This window comes from Drosophila busckii, chromosome X, assembly GCF_011750605.1.
Source record: "Drosophila busckii strain San Diego stock center, stock number 13000-0081.31 chromosome X, ASM1175060v1, whole genome shotgun sequence".
Lineage (NCBI taxonomy): Eukaryota > Metazoa > Arthropoda > Insecta > Diptera > Drosophilidae > Drosophila > Drosophila busckii.
In genome coordinates this window covers 18,383,070-18,398,110 of record NC_046608.1, presented here as the reverse complement: position 1 = coordinate 18,398,110, position 15,041 = coordinate 18,383,070, and the positions used below count along the sequence as shown (strand labels likewise).

General features: G+C 37.9%; 2 protein-coding genes across 4 annotated transcripts; both read right to left on the bottom strand.

Moving 5' to 3' along the window:
• Positions 1 to 4,486: 4,486 nt before the first annotated feature.
• On the bottom strand, positions 4,487 to 6,659 carry LOC108605659 (protein regulator of cytokinesis 1). The gene has a single exon (XM_017995445.1). It carries the CDS (start codon positions 6,570 to 6,572, stop codon positions 4,530 to 4,532), a length of 2,043 nt encoding a protein of 680 aa, XP_017850934.1. The 5' UTR covers positions 6,573 to 6,659; the 3' UTR covers positions 4,487 to 4,529.
• Positions 6,660 to 8,182: 1,523 nt separating this feature from the next.
• LOC108607122 (AP-3 complex subunit delta) lies at positions 8,183 to 14,953 on the bottom strand. 3 transcript variants are annotated; one of them, XM_017997757.1, is made up of 12 exons: positions 14,507 to 14,953; positions 13,664 to 13,759; positions 13,385 to 13,513; positions 13,054 to 13,324; positions 12,842 to 12,981; positions 12,489 to 12,562; positions 10,936 to 11,084; positions 10,197 to 10,873; positions 9,515 to 10,136; positions 9,303 to 9,458; positions 9,113 to 9,245; positions 8,183 to 9,046 (listed from the first exon to the last, which is right to left on the bottom strand). In XM_017997757.1, the coding sequence occupies exons 1-12, from the start codon at positions 14,600 to 14,602 to the stop codon at positions 8,488 to 8,490; spliced, it is 3,102 nt and encodes a 1,033-aa protein (XP_017853246.1). In that variant the 5' UTR covers positions 14,603 to 14,953; the 3' UTR covers positions 8,183 to 8,487. The 3 variants fall into 3 exon arrangements, with proteins under 3 accessions (XP_017853246.1, XP_017853245.1, XP_017853244.1); XM_017997756.1 differs by lacking the exon at positions 12,489 to 12,562 and adding an exon at positions 11,458 to 11,531; XM_017997755.1 differs by lacking the exon at positions 12,489 to 12,562 and adding an exon at positions 11,458 to 11,531 and having other exon boundaries at positions 9,515 to 10,873.
• Between the last annotated feature and the right edge of the window lie 88 nt (positions 14,954 to 15,041).

The following is a 15,041-nucleotide window of genomic DNA, read 5'->3' as shown; positions in this document are numbered from 1 at the left end:
TAACTAAGCCAAGCGCCTAGAACTTCCATCAACACAAACACAAACACACACACACACACCAACACCAACACACACACACACACACACACACACACACACGAATATGTATGTGAGGAAAAACCACCGCCTAAGCCTAATTAATACTGTACTTGTAACACTTTTAAATTTAGCATACACTGTATCATTTGCATATAGCCGTTGTGCTATATGCATGACAACTTATTTTGTATACTTAGTTAATAATTAGCTAAAATGCGTGTAATGAGCGGAAAAGTAAAGTTTTCCTACTCACTTTTGTGCATTGACTTTCACTCAAAACTCTTGTATAACAACAAAATCAATCAATCTATATACATAAATCAAGTGTGTTCTCTGTATAGACCGCGCAGTCGTTTAATTGTAGTGCATTATTATTATTATTAGCACATAATATGTTATTATAATTATAATATCAAACTATTCTATTTTTTTTTTTTTTTTTCGTACACTAAGTTACTTATTCGGATTATATAATATATATACTACACTTATATCTGGTCACTTGTAAACCAATAACAACATCAACAACAACAAAAGGAAAAACAAATTACTTTAATACATTAAAATTAAACTTTATACATTGCATATTTAAAAAAGCAAACACACACACATACACACATCATTTAATAACACACACATATTAAGCAAAGAAAAACAACAAATTTTGTAGGCTAACAATTTATTTTCTTTTTTTTCGTATTATTTTTTAAGTAAACTTGTTCCTGTGTTGTTAACTTGAGAAAAAAGAAAAGGAAAATATTGAAATCAAAGCTAAAACGAAGCATTTTAGTTTACTTAGCATATACACACACACACACACACACACATACACATACACTTACATTATTAGAAACAAAGATCACAAGCAATAAAAAATCTGCCTAAAAAAGAAAAAACAATGTTAAATGTTATATTAAATGTGTTAAAAAACAATCAATGCAGTGGGAAAAACACAGGTGCGTAGGTAACAAACCCAAAATGTAATAAAACACACATACACACACACACATATGCATACAACACCTGCCATAAAAAGTTTAGGTAGCATACACGAGAGAGACAGAGAGAGAGCGAGCGACAAATTAGCAACTCTTATACCCGTTGCTCTTATACATAATTATATTTAATTTTTGCAATTCGTTCATATCGTGCAAAGATATATATCAACCACTGTTCATTGCTACTTATTAGTTTACATACAAACATTGCCTGCATACATACATACATCCATCAATATATCAATATATATATATTTTGGTATAATTAAAAATATATTCAAATTGTCTTTAGGGAGCAAATTAAAGCGTGAATCTGAATTATGTTTTGTTTACGTGTGAATGCTAACAATAAATATAGAAATATATATTTATTTATTAAGTCTAAGCTTAAGCTTGTAATTTTAATGCTAACTTTAGGCGCTAACAAAGCAAAACTTTAAAAACTATATATATATACATTATGTATATATATGTAGTTGTTAAACAAAATGGATAAATAAACAACAAAAACAATAAAAATGAAAAGCATTATCAAATTGATATACATAGTTTGTAATACAAAAAAAAATATATATAGAAAAAAATGAAACAATTACACACAGTTGAGATTCTTCATAAAAAGTGAACATTTCACTTCAAACTGCCTTCAAAATATTTAAACTTACTTAAACAAAAGAAAAGTGTAAAATGTTATATTATATTTATAGTATGAAACGCTTATAAAGCGTAAACAAAAACATTTCGTATGTTAAAATTCAAAACATGTTCACAATACTATTTAAACATTTTATTTTTAACACAACTACAACAGCCAAGCAGAAGTAAAACGGCCTAGAGTATAAGCAAAAAAAAAAAGTGTATTTGGTTTCATCAACTTTTAAAAGAACCGACATATTTATATAGTATACATATATATACATATAGATATATAAATATATATTTTTTATTATTATGTATTTAAAAACGAAAACTTAAAAATAATACCCTTTTCCATTTTTTACAAAAATGTCGAAAGTGTATAACAAATGGAACCTAGTATGCCTAACAATTAAAATTAAAAAACTAATACACACACACACACACAGACAGACATACACAAATAGCATAATTATTTTTTGTTTTGCCGCAAAGACTGCATTATACCAACAATTAATTATGTATAAATTATAAATAAAACGGAGCAACAATATGTGTAAAAAACGAACAGCAAAAAGTATATTAATTTTTTTATAGCACTTAAGTTGTACAATTATGAAAACGCAAATACCAAGAGCCACATTTAGAGTTTTAACAAAATAATAAATTAACTTTAACAAAAAAAAAAAAGAAAAGCCCAAATTAAACTACACAAGAGTAAAATTAAAATTATACAACAAATTTGATATATACGGCCTGCAATTATGTATGACGAAAAGCAAGATGAAAATTACCTTACCAAGCTGAGCTACTACCCAAGTGAGCCATTGGAAAACTAAAAATAACAAATAAACTAAGAGTAAAAACAAAAATAAATAAACTTTACATAAATCAATTATATTTAAACTTAACAAAAAAAAAAAAAAAAACAAAGCAAGCAAACTTATTTAAGTTGCCTCATTTTTCAAAGAGCGTTACAACTAATTATGCTACACATGTATAACAGTTTATATATACATTATATATTTAAACAAAAACAACAACAACAAGAAACACCCAAACTCATTTCTAGTAGTTTAAATTTAACATATAGTTTCAAAAACAATTTCGAAAATAAGAAGCAAACATATATTATATGGGAAAACAAATTCAATTAAATAAAACTCGATATGTATATATACTATATACATATATATACATGTGTATGTATACCACGTACGCGTACCGTAATACCGTACAGCTGCCTTAGTTGCAGTCAACTGAAAAATAAATACAAAAACCAAATGAAATTTTAGTGTTTGATTTCAAATCAGTGCCTTTATCTCTGAGATGCCTTGCAGTAACTGTAATAGAATTATGACAGTAGCTGCTCCACAACAAGGACTATTAACTGTTCAAAGCGCAGCCAAATCCGACTACATTTGACCGAGCTATGACTATTTCCATTGCAGTCTATGCTGCCTTGTTCTTTCTTTTGTTGTTGTTGTTCATTTTCGTCGCCTTTGTTTTGTTGTTGTAATTTAGAACCGCTTGCAAAGCAGCGCAGTTTTTGCTCCAAGTACCAGGCGCCCAGAAATCATCAGAAAGCGGCTGCACTACTTACCCCAGCCGTGACAGCAACCATTGCACAAAAAGTTAGCCGCGACAGCAACCGTCCAACTTAAAAAGCAACATGTGCAATAAATTTGCAACTGCTTGAACTCAGCTAATTCGCCATAACTCAGCCGTATCCTGCCGCATTTTCAAAATGTGGCGCTCACAGGACGAGACTCTATTAATTGGGATCAAAGAAATGTGGGGTCATCGAAGTGTTAAGTGTTTTGTCCTGACTCTGGCAAGGATTCAGGAGCTGGAGCCTCTTTTCTGTAGAGCCAAGCACCCGCAATCCTCTATAGAAAACAGGTTATATCTCGACAGGATTAGATCACATTTCCTAAATTCTTGGTTCCTGGCACTCACAGGACTAGACTCTACCGATCTGCATCAAAAAAGTATGGGGTCATCTAAATGTCGCATGAACTTAGAGAAATTTTTCGCTCAGGGGCGAGAAAGTGGCCAATACCCAAAATCGTATTTCTCGCAACTACAAGGAAATCCGGAATGTCTTTGCGGACGACAGACTTTAAAAGGAGAATGGTTTGCATAATTTTGATCTGATCTGCAAGGATTCGAAGATATAGGTCATTTTCTGTATAAGAAAAAAGTTTTTTCTCACATCTTTGAGTTCTATATTCTGAAGGTATAAGCACTACGGACACCCAGGACAATGGAAGGTCTGTATTTGGAGAAAAAGAATTTTTTTGTTCACTTCATATGAAATATAAGCAACGAACTTGCTCTAAATTTTTTGTGCAATCCTGGATATCCTAGTATGCAGTTCGATAGTTTCGATGCCCAGCAGCACGAGAATGCAGGTCTTTTTGGAATCGGAAGGATAACGAAGGAGCAGGAGCTAAAAAGGACACTTTTGCGATGATGTAAAATGTAAACAAATAAAGACTTAAGCAACGAACTTGCAGACAACATTTTTGTTCCATGCTGGATATGAGTGAGCTGTCCTTAGTACCTGTAAAGCCAAACACAAATGAAAAAAATATTTAGTTTTTTTTCAATAGATACGTTTATTCTTCCATTGCATTCAAAGCTGTATTCAGTGCGCATTTATTTATTTATTTAGTAAGCATGTAAAACTCAAATAAAGACACTTATGATATGAAATTAAAAGCATTTCTCAGTACATTGGATTTTCAGAATTAATATAAAGTGAAAAAAAAACAGTATTACATAAAGTTCAAAAGTGAAAACGTTAAAAATATTAAACTTAAAAACAAATACATTAAGTAAATTTAATTAATTTCATTTGTGGCGATTCGGCTGCACAATCAATTTGCTACGACGCGGTCTGGGCAAATGCGGCTGGATATCCTCTGGGGTGGGCTGTGGCTGTGACTGCACCTTTGATTTGGCTGCCAACTTGGCTACTGGGCGCTGCATTCGCGGCACCTCGGACGAGCGTGCCGGTGGAGCAAAGTGCTCATAATTGTCCATCTCATTCTCATCTGTTGTGTAGTCATCGTGCTCATCCCTTAGCTTTCGCTTCGCCTGTACCTTGTGATTTGTCGTTCGCCCTGTGGCCTGCTGTTTACCCATGCTGTGTCTGCCTGAGCGGCGGCGCAAAGTTTCCTCCAGCACGAGCACCTTCCGCATTGGTGACTTTGTTGACTTATGTTGCGGCACCGCCAGACGCTGCATCGGTTTACGGATTGCTGGCGAAGCCTTCATTGCATCCAGTGTCTGCTTTAAGCTGCGCTTCGCATTCGGCGTCTGTGTTTTATCATTATTGGCGTCATGTGGCAGCTTTCGCTTGTGCAGATTACCTGTGGTCTTTGCTGCCGAGCCCGTCAATGAGGACAGCTGCCAATTGGATGGCGTTTTTCTCAACGACATCGTTGAGCTGGACATAGCGGACATATTTTTCAGCGCCATGGGTGTGCGTGGAGCTGTCGTCCCAGCGGCAGGCGGCGGCATCATTTTGCTGGTGCCTGCATTTTTTCTGGCCGAGCTCTGCTGCTCCTTGGCTTTACGCAGACTCTCCCATTCATTCTCCATGTACTGCAGTATGCTCTCGCCGTGCACCAGAAATGGACATTTCGTGCGTTTCTCATACGTTAATACTAACTCTTTTATTTGCTGCTCAATCTTTGGCAGCTTGCTCATTATTGTCTTACGCTCGCGCTCCTCCTTAAGCAGCTGGCCACCACGATTGTTAAATCTGTTCGGATCATTTGCCTTCGCCTCCAGCGCTACCATACGTTCCCACACTTCAGCGCGATTCGCAAATAGTTCGAAAATGTCCTTATTACTATTGTAAAATGTCTTCAAGTCGTCCAGCTCCAGCTCATGCAGCTCCAACAGATCCTCATTGTACCAATCATTATAATAATTGGAGAAACGCTTGCGCTCCTGCTGCGATTTCAGTGTCAAATCCCACCACTTCTTAATCTCCAGCCTCAGTTGCTCGATGAATCCTTTTAAGTTCCGACGCCGCAGCTGCTGACAGTGCTGTAGCTCCACATTTAGCACATCGTACGTGCGCTGCGTATACGAAGTCGCCTCGTTTACTTGTCGCATTGCGAACTCATCCGTATACTCCAGCCGCTGCCACAGCACTTTAATCTTCTCGCGCATGTCGTCTATGCGCTCGTGCAGCATCACCACTTGAGCAGCAAAGTCCTCCTGCAACAGTCGCAGCTTTATCAATACATCGGGCGACAGATTGAGGTTTGCCTGGCTTAGTAGTTGCTCATCCGCGTCCGATTGAGGTACTAGCTCAAGCTGTTTCATGTCCTGCTTTATCTGGCTACGTAGCTGAAACATTTCATCCATGCAACGTGTTCGCTTGGCCCGCAGCCGTTCCAGATGATCACGAAACGCGGACATTTCGTGTGGCTTTGGCAAAGGATCGGCCAGCAGCGGCAACGGCGACTCGCCTAGCTCTTCGCACAGCAATTCCTGCTGCAGCAGTAGCTCGCAGATTTCATCACGACGCATGCGCAGCTCATCTCGCAAATGCTGTATACTTCTGTCTAACTTCTCCTGCCACACAACTAGTGGCATATCATCTGGCTTATTTCCAATATCCACATTCTTATGCAGCAGACGCGTTACATCTGCTGCCTCGACTCGCAGAGCTTTTATGTCGTCTTTTATTTTATCCTCCATTTGGTCAGATTCTGTTATTAGGTCTGTGTAAAAAGAACGCACGCGCTCTTCAAGTCTCTGCATTAGTTCCTGGCAATAGTCGGTATCAAACATGTTTTGCCATTTGCTATTTAATTGGTCCGCATGTTCACCAGTCACACATAGAATGGTCGATCGCACATTCGCATAGTCCGACATGCTGATTTACTTATTCAATAATCTTAATTTGTATTTTTATTATGGAAGTTTCTCAAACTGACGCCACCATCAACTCAAAAAATTTCGGTAAATTTTAAATGGCTAACTGAGAGTTGCCAAGCTTCTAATATTGAAGTATCGGTATAAGAATTATCGTAATGTAACCACTCGTTACATGTGTTTTGCAATACATCGGTAACTATAGACAGTGTTCGATAGTATTTGAAAATCTAGAAAAAGCAAACAATACCTTTTAAATTTCAGCTTCATTTTTTTTCACAGAGAGAACTCGCTAAATATCAATGCTTTTTATAATTATATAAAAATGCAAAACAATTAAATTAAAAAAATAAAAAAAATGAACAAAAATTGCTTGGGACACTTGGACTAAAAGTTAGCCAGGACGCAAATAGTGGTTTGAAACCAGGCCACTGTCTCAAAAAGAGGTTTGCGTCCTGTCTGATTTGGTCCATGCAATTGCAGCAAAGAAAAATCCATTGCTACCCAAGGGCTTGCACGCACCGACTAATTAGAGAAAGTGGATATCGAGGATGAGTCAACATTCCTAATTTAGTGTGTCATGGAACTAAGACTCTACCGATTGCATAAAAAGTATGGGGTATTTAAATGTCATCACTTAGAAAATTTTCGCTCAGGGGCGAGCAAAGTGTGCCAAAAACACAAAATCGCCGTATATTTCGACAAACTAAAGGAAATCCGGATGTTTTTGCCAATCGTTTGGCATCAATTTCGTCCTGATCCTGCAAACGATTCAGGAGATATAACGTATTTTCTGTATACGAAAAAAACAGTTTTTCTCAGCTCCTGTAAGGACTTTCGTCCTTTGAGTTGTATATTCTGAAAGCTCTCCAGGAGCACTACCTGGACACCAAAGGACATCCATGTAGTCCTTGTGGTTTTAGAGCAAAGGGACATTTTGTGTTTTTGGGCCACATTTTGCGACTGACCCCCTTTAAATTTTTTCAAGAAATTTTTTTGTGCAATCCTGGATATCCTGGTATGCAATTCGATAGTTTCGATGCCCAGGAGCAGGAGAATGCAGTTCCTTTTTGAATTAGAAGGATAACGAAGGAGCAGGCGCTAAAAATAGTCTGTTTTGGACTTATCTTTGGTCATGAAAAATGTAAACAAAACAAGACTGCATTTGTTTCTTTTTTGATAATATTTGTATATTTATTTGTGGTTGTATGTGTATGTGTTAACATGATCTCAGTAACTTAGTTGCTTGTACTCTTATACAGAACCTTTGCTAAAACTTTTCAGATTGCTTGGGCTCTCTCTGGTGTGAGAGGCAACCTGATGAACAATTTGGACGCAACATTTGCACTTGTAGTTGGTAGCTAGTTATGTCAGTATGTACATGATGTAACTGCTATACAAACAACTGTTATGCATACATAAATGGTGTATACTGTTATATAGACTAAAGTTAACTTAAAACTCGCTTGAAATTGTTTGTTTGTTCTTAATGGGATTCACTATATTAGTTTACATGTATATATATAATTTTAATATAGTTGCTAAATGGATAGTTTTGTTTTCAATTCGAAACGGCTACAAATTCATTTTAAAAAATATAAATTGTTTACTTGTTGGTTGTTTTAAACATTTGTTCAAGTGGTTTTTGTTTTAACAACCGCAATGGCAAAGGCGGTTAATAGATTTTACAATTTGTTTTAGCTATACAATTATTTTTGTGTGTGTGTGTGTGTGTGTGTGTGTGTAATTAGTATTTGTTCAATTCGTTACATTCCTTTTTATATCGCAGCGATAATTTAAAATTAGTTGTAGGAATAAGAATTTAACTTAAAAATTAAACGCTTAACTAAGCACATTGCATGGAGAAAATTGAATGCATATCGATGTATGTATGTATGTGTGTGTGTGTGTGTTACTAGAAAATTTCTTTGCTTGGCGTGGAGATACCCAAAGGCTGCTCATAACCGCTAACATCCAAGGACTTGTGGCTGAGCTTTTGCTTCGATTCTGTTTTGTCCTTTTTATGCTTCTTTTTATGCGCCTTGACAGCGTCTGTTGCCGCTGCTGCTGCTGCTGCAGGCTCTGCCACAATATCCATGGGCTCAACATCAATTATATTGCTGCTCGCTTCTTTGCTCACTTTGCTTGAGCTTGACTTGTGTGCGCTCTTTTCACGCTTTTCCCGCTTCTCGCTCTTTTCACTTTTCTCGCGTTTCTTCTTTTTGTGCTGCGCTGCTGACTGCTCCACATTGTTGTTGATGCTGCTGCTGCTGCTTGCCTCCACTGCTGCCGTAGCTGCGCCTGTGGGCGTGGGCGTGCCCGTGTCTATTAGATCGGGCACTGCCTGTGGTTGCGCCTTGCGACTTTTATGCTCTTTTGATTTTCGCTCCTTTTTGGAGGCGCTACTCTTGGAGCTGCTTGCAGTTGCCTCTGTATTAGTTTTAGTTGCTGCCGCAACTGACTCAAAGACAGCGCTAAACAAAAAGTAAGGAACAAATTAATGTAAAATATAAAATAATACAGCGCTGCAAGAATCTTACATATCAAGCTCAATGTCAAGTGCGCGATGTGGATCGTTTGGATCGTATTTGCCATCCTTATCCTCGCTATCTGAAAGTGTTACGCCCTCCGGCATATCCAGTGTGGTGTTTACAATATGCAGCGGCTTGGGTTCTACATTAAAGTTTAATCAATTAATTTATTTGAAAAGTAAAGTTAAAGTAAACTTACCCGCTTCCGATTCTGAGCTATTATTGTAGGCCACTTTGTTTTTCTCTGATTTCTTACTCTTCTTGCCCTTTTTATGCTTCTTCTTGTCACTCTTGCCCGTCTGCGCTGCCTCTGCAGCCTGCTGCTCCTGCAGATACTTATCCGAGCGTTTGGTTACTGCAAAAATACAAAGTAAATTATCTATCGACTGCAGTTCGTTGGCGGCAACTTACTGCCCACACGCAAAGCGGCCACGCCCTCAATGTCCAGCGGCAGCTCGGTAATTGGTATATCATCTATATTGTCATATTGATCCGCATTGGAATTGTTGCTGCTGCTGCCTGCTAGCGCAGCAGCCGCTGAGGCTGAGGCTGGCGCTGCTTTCAAATAGTTTGGATTATTGGATTGCTCGATGAGACGCGCCATGCGCTGACGTTCCAGCTGTTCGGGTGTTAGCTCTTGGCTTGGACGCCGCTTTGCTGGCTCGCTGTCCTGTTGGCTGGCGCTAACGAACAGCTCATCCTTATCATGATCCGAGCTAGTGCTGCTGTTATCCTCCGCCGGCGGCGGTGCATTTATCCATTCATCCAAATCCAAGCCATCGGGCAGTGGCACCTTGCGTTGCGCCTTGGGCGCCACAGGTATAAGCTCGCCGGCGAATAGTAACGCCATCTCTTGTACAATTTCAATGGCCAGCGTGGGAATGCTGGCAGGCTGCGTCTCATCCACCAGCGTAACAGTTAACGCCTTACGCAGCATTTCAATTAACATGCAAGCGGAGTTGGCACGCTCCTGCACTTCGATATCGCTGGAGCCGAGGAAATGCTGCAGCTTGTCCAGCACATGATCACAGAGCTGTAAATAATAATGTAAGTTAAAAGTAGCTCTGCCAAATGTGAGTCGACGGCAACTTACGCGCACTATGCCTGGCAGATCCTGCAGCTCCAGGCACGTGGTGGCCAAGCGTGCAAATAGCTTAATAACATTCTGCACATAGACACCCTGTATGTGGCCAGGCAGCTGACGCGGTCGCAGCAATATGTTCAATGTCTTCTCCGCATCCGTAAGCTCGGCAGCAAACTCGCCCACAATCCAGGCGGCGGCATAGAGCACCTCGTACATGGAATTGCTTTGTGCGGAGACAGCAAACGTATCCAGCAAATTGGTCATTTCATTAACAGCAAATTGACGCACCACAGGCACACGTATGGCCACATCCAGCAGCTGCTCGGCTATGAGGCGACCGTGCTTTGAGCCCGCCTCCAGCTGTATAAGCTCCACCAGCACGGTCATATACCACTCGAAGTTGGTCACATGCAGATACGAGCTCTGCGAACAAATCTCAATCACCTTGTAGAGCAGCTCATCGCGATAGGCAGAGCCCTCGGCACGCTCCATATGGCCAAGCAGACGCTTAACTATCTCCATGAGATTCTTTTTCGATACCATGCCGCATAGCAAATCCAATGCGCGCAGCCGTATAGATTCATCCTTGTCATCCAGGCAGGCCAATATTAGATCCTTGTGCGCCTGCACGCTCTTCGGATGCGTTTTGAGTATCTTCGACATGGCCAGCAGACCCAGGTATTTAACTAAAAAGTGCAGCATTATTATATATATACTATATATACGTTTGTTATTTGACTGCACTTACGATTCTGATCGGAGTCCTCGATGAGTATGCGCAGCTTTTGTACGCAGAGCTGGATGGAGGCGCTGTGGTTGGGCATGCCGCTGCTTATGCTAATAAGCACAGCGATCACAGTATTGATGCACTCATAGAGCAGGCTCATGGCTGAGGTGCTGTTGTTGTTTTAATTGAAGTAGAGGGTAGGCTTATGTTACTTTGGTTTGGAAATCAAAATGTCGCATGTTTGTAAATCAAAAACTAAGCGAAAACAACAACAACAATAACAAACAACAACGCGTACTACATAATATATATACGTTAGTAAGCAGCATTAAGTAAATAACTAAAGAATTGAGTAAACATTTTTTTTAGAGTAAAATTATTTTTTTTACTGTGCGCTGAGCGAAGCTGTAGGCGAGAGCTGAAAAAACCGCACGCAAATGAAAAGTTCATAACAAAGCGTTTTTGATTTTCGTTTCTGTTTTCCATTTGTTATCGTTTTCGTTTAGCTTTTTGTTTTTCTTGTTTAAATGATAAGCAACTTGCCTATGAATTAGATTTGTAAGTGGTTCTATTAATTTCTTTCCTAGCCGGGGTTCTAAGGGAGTTAAAGCGCCAAACTGCAAATATATGCAAAGAGAAATAAATGAACACAAGCAACAAATTATACACATCAAATGTTTGTTTGTTTGTCTGTTGTTTTTTTTTATAATTGAAATAAATAATATGGTAACATTTAATTAATACGACTGTTTGTTTTGTTTATAGTTTTAGCGCTAAGTTTACTTTACTAAATTGTTGTCTCATTGGTTTAACTTTTTAACTAGCATTCTCCTAATTCGAGCTTCTGGCACTGGCAAACTAAATTTTTAAAAATTAATTACTCAAGCATTACTTAAAAATAATTGTTGACTTAGCGTGTGCATTTAAAAAACTATGCATTAAAATATTGTATTATTTATTTTTGTTTTTTGCATTGAAGTATTTTTTGCATTATGTTAAACGCGTATTTAATTTGTAACAGTTATACTAATAAATTTGTATTTGAAACAAAATTCAAATACAATATAAATATATCTAAAATCAAAATAAATTAATAGTTTAGTTTATTTTCTGTTCCTTTTAGAAATAATTAATGTTCAGTTATACTTAAATATTTAAATTATAAACTAATGCTGATTCATTTTCAGCCGAACACTGAATTTGAAATTTACTCTTCGTGAAGTTTGGAGTATTAGGAATGAAAAAGGAAGGATCAGATCAGGAATACAATTATTATTAAACACACGTTCATCATAATTTATGCATTTGCTACAGTGCAAAACAAAAACTAGCTTGAGTTTCAATTTAAATTTTGTATTAAACTTTAAAACTTGGTGTAGGCGTGTTGTGAATATAGCAAGTGTATCGTGAAATCAGAATGAAAGCATAAGTTTTAATAATAAAAAAAACTAAAAAATGTAACTATACAACTAAATGGCTTTGAATATATAGAAATCAAACGGAAGCGCGTGCTTTTTCATAAAATATATTTTGTTGGGTTTGTTTTTAATAAATAAAAGCACGCCGATAAAAACCTGGAAATAATTTCAATTAGGGGCTGAGTCAGTTTGCGTCCCAGCGCTGGTTCAATAGTCGTAAGGCTCGCGAACTGTATTTGCATTATATTTTATTTGATTTAAAACATACATATGCATATATATATATATATATATATATATTATTATTTTAGTTTGTTGTTGTCGGGCAGTTGATTGGGTAGTGGAGGAAGTGAAGGAGTAGGAGTTGTGTTAATTAAATTGTTTTTAGACAAATATTCAGTATATTCAGCAAAACAAATCAGGAAATTGTGTTCGAAAAAGAAATTCATAAATAATTTCAACACAAAAAAGTAAAATGAGTGCACAAATTTGGCAAGACAAACACTCACCAGTTTGATTATCTTAATTAACATCCAATTGTTGGTCGATGTGGTCATCAGTTTAAAGAACACAGGCGCCAAAGGCAAATAGTTTTTTGGATTCTTACGTGCTAGTTCACAAATAACATTCACGGCAGCTGATTGTACACCTGCAACCCAAAAAAAAAAAACAAAAACAAACAGTTAGGCTAAATATTTGATTGTAATATGTGGCACTCAACCTGGATCGGGATCTTCCAGTTTCTCTTTGAGTTTGGGAAAGGCAGGTCGCAAAGCTTCTGGATAGCGTAGAAATACTTTGTACATCATGAGCACAGCTTTCATGCGCAGATAAGGCTTCGTCGAGCTCATTAGCGTCATAATATCGTTGGCCAAATCTCTCGACAAATCGGGTGATATAAAACAGCTCAGACCGCTAAGCGCGACACCAGCATCATATTGATTTTGCGAGTTTAGATCCTTGCGTATCATATTTGTGGTCAACATCAATAGCTAAGCAAATAGATTAAATGCTGTTTAGCATATAGTTCTATATAATAGTTTGTAGCTTACCTCGCTATCTGGATGAAAGCACTGGCTGGCAGCTAGATAGCCAATGCGTTTACATGTGAAACGCGAGGAACTCATAACCTCAATAATGTTAAAGCCTGCCCATGAGATGTCATAGCCCAGCATCTGGATCTGTTTGTAAGAAGTATGCATAAATAATATATATTTTCGATCGCGCTAATCATGGAAATATTCATATGTATACTTTATGGCGTCGGAGCTGTCGACTCAATTTCAATTGATAAGACTGCCAAATGTTATTGTTTGTTTTTTGCAACTTACGTAGGTCAATTTAGCAACTGCATTGCACTTGACATTAATATTGTCCTGACGCAGCTCCTGCTTGATCTCCTCAATACACTGCGATATGTATTTGGCCTGCAAGTAAAAGGATACAATGTACTCAAACTGGCGTGTCTAATCACACATAGAATCAACACTTCAAGTTCATGGAATACGCAAAATGTAAGTGTGTGTGGCTGTCTGTGTGTGTGCATTAAGAGCGGTCTGCACTTGGGGTCAGCTTGGGGAATTGTGGCTTTGTCTGCTGCTATCAGCTTAAATGAATACAAATGTATATTTTGTGTTTGTGTGCAAGAATTGTGCATTATTCAGCATATGTATATGTATATGAATCAGCATTTGTTTGTGTTTAGCCAAATTAATGGGGCAGAATTTTCAATACACACACACTTGAGCAACTGCCACGCCAATAGGAATTTCCTCATGTTCTTCCCAGCTACTTTTCGTGGGCGTATGTAGCATATGGCAAGGGTATGAGGCCTGGATTTGATAAGAACAAACCAGCTGAATATTTGTTTGACTGTCTGCGTGTGTGTGTGGGGGCTAAGGTGTCACATCAGGGAAATGAGCTGAAAAGCATTAGGCGAGCGCGTCAAGCGAATTGCCGCTAATTGAATCTGAGCTTTTAGAGCCTTGCGTTGTTGGCAGATGCTGACAACATGCTCACGCACACAAGCACAAAACTTTCACACACAACCACACGTACTCCTACACGCACACACACACACACATAGACGTGAAGTGTATGCAAATGTAATTTACTTATTATCAAGTTGTGGCCTCATTATTATAGCAGCCGCATTTTGACACTGTGGCACTTGCCTCATTATCCTTATTATTCCTTATTCCGCGCACCAAGTCTGTTAGGTTTTTGTCAAACATACGCTCGAAATTTCCCTTCACTTTTTTCAACGCCATGTCTCTGCCGTCGTTGCTTTCGCCAGCAATATGTTGTTTTCCTCCAGTCAACTTTTAGCAACAATAATAGCCAACTAATTTGTTTAAATATATGCTTTTTTACAAAGCAAGCACCGGCAGCGTCACTTGTTCTTTCCTTCTGTCTCTCTCTTTCTCGTTCTACAGTTTCTTGTTGGCACTTTGCAAAAAAAAAAAATCCACATGAAATTTGCTGCGTTTCAACTTTGGTTTGGAACTCTATTGGAAGTTAGCACGTTTTCTGCATTTCTTGAGCTGTGGTTATGCTTGACAGCCGATTTAGTTTAACTTGGCTGTCTGTTATTTTTTCTCAATTGATTTTTTTTTTTGCAACTTTTGTTGTGCTATTTGTTTATTTTTTTTTTAATGACCGATTGGATGACAGTGAGTTGCTTGCATGGAGTAGCTGCAGGATTTTATA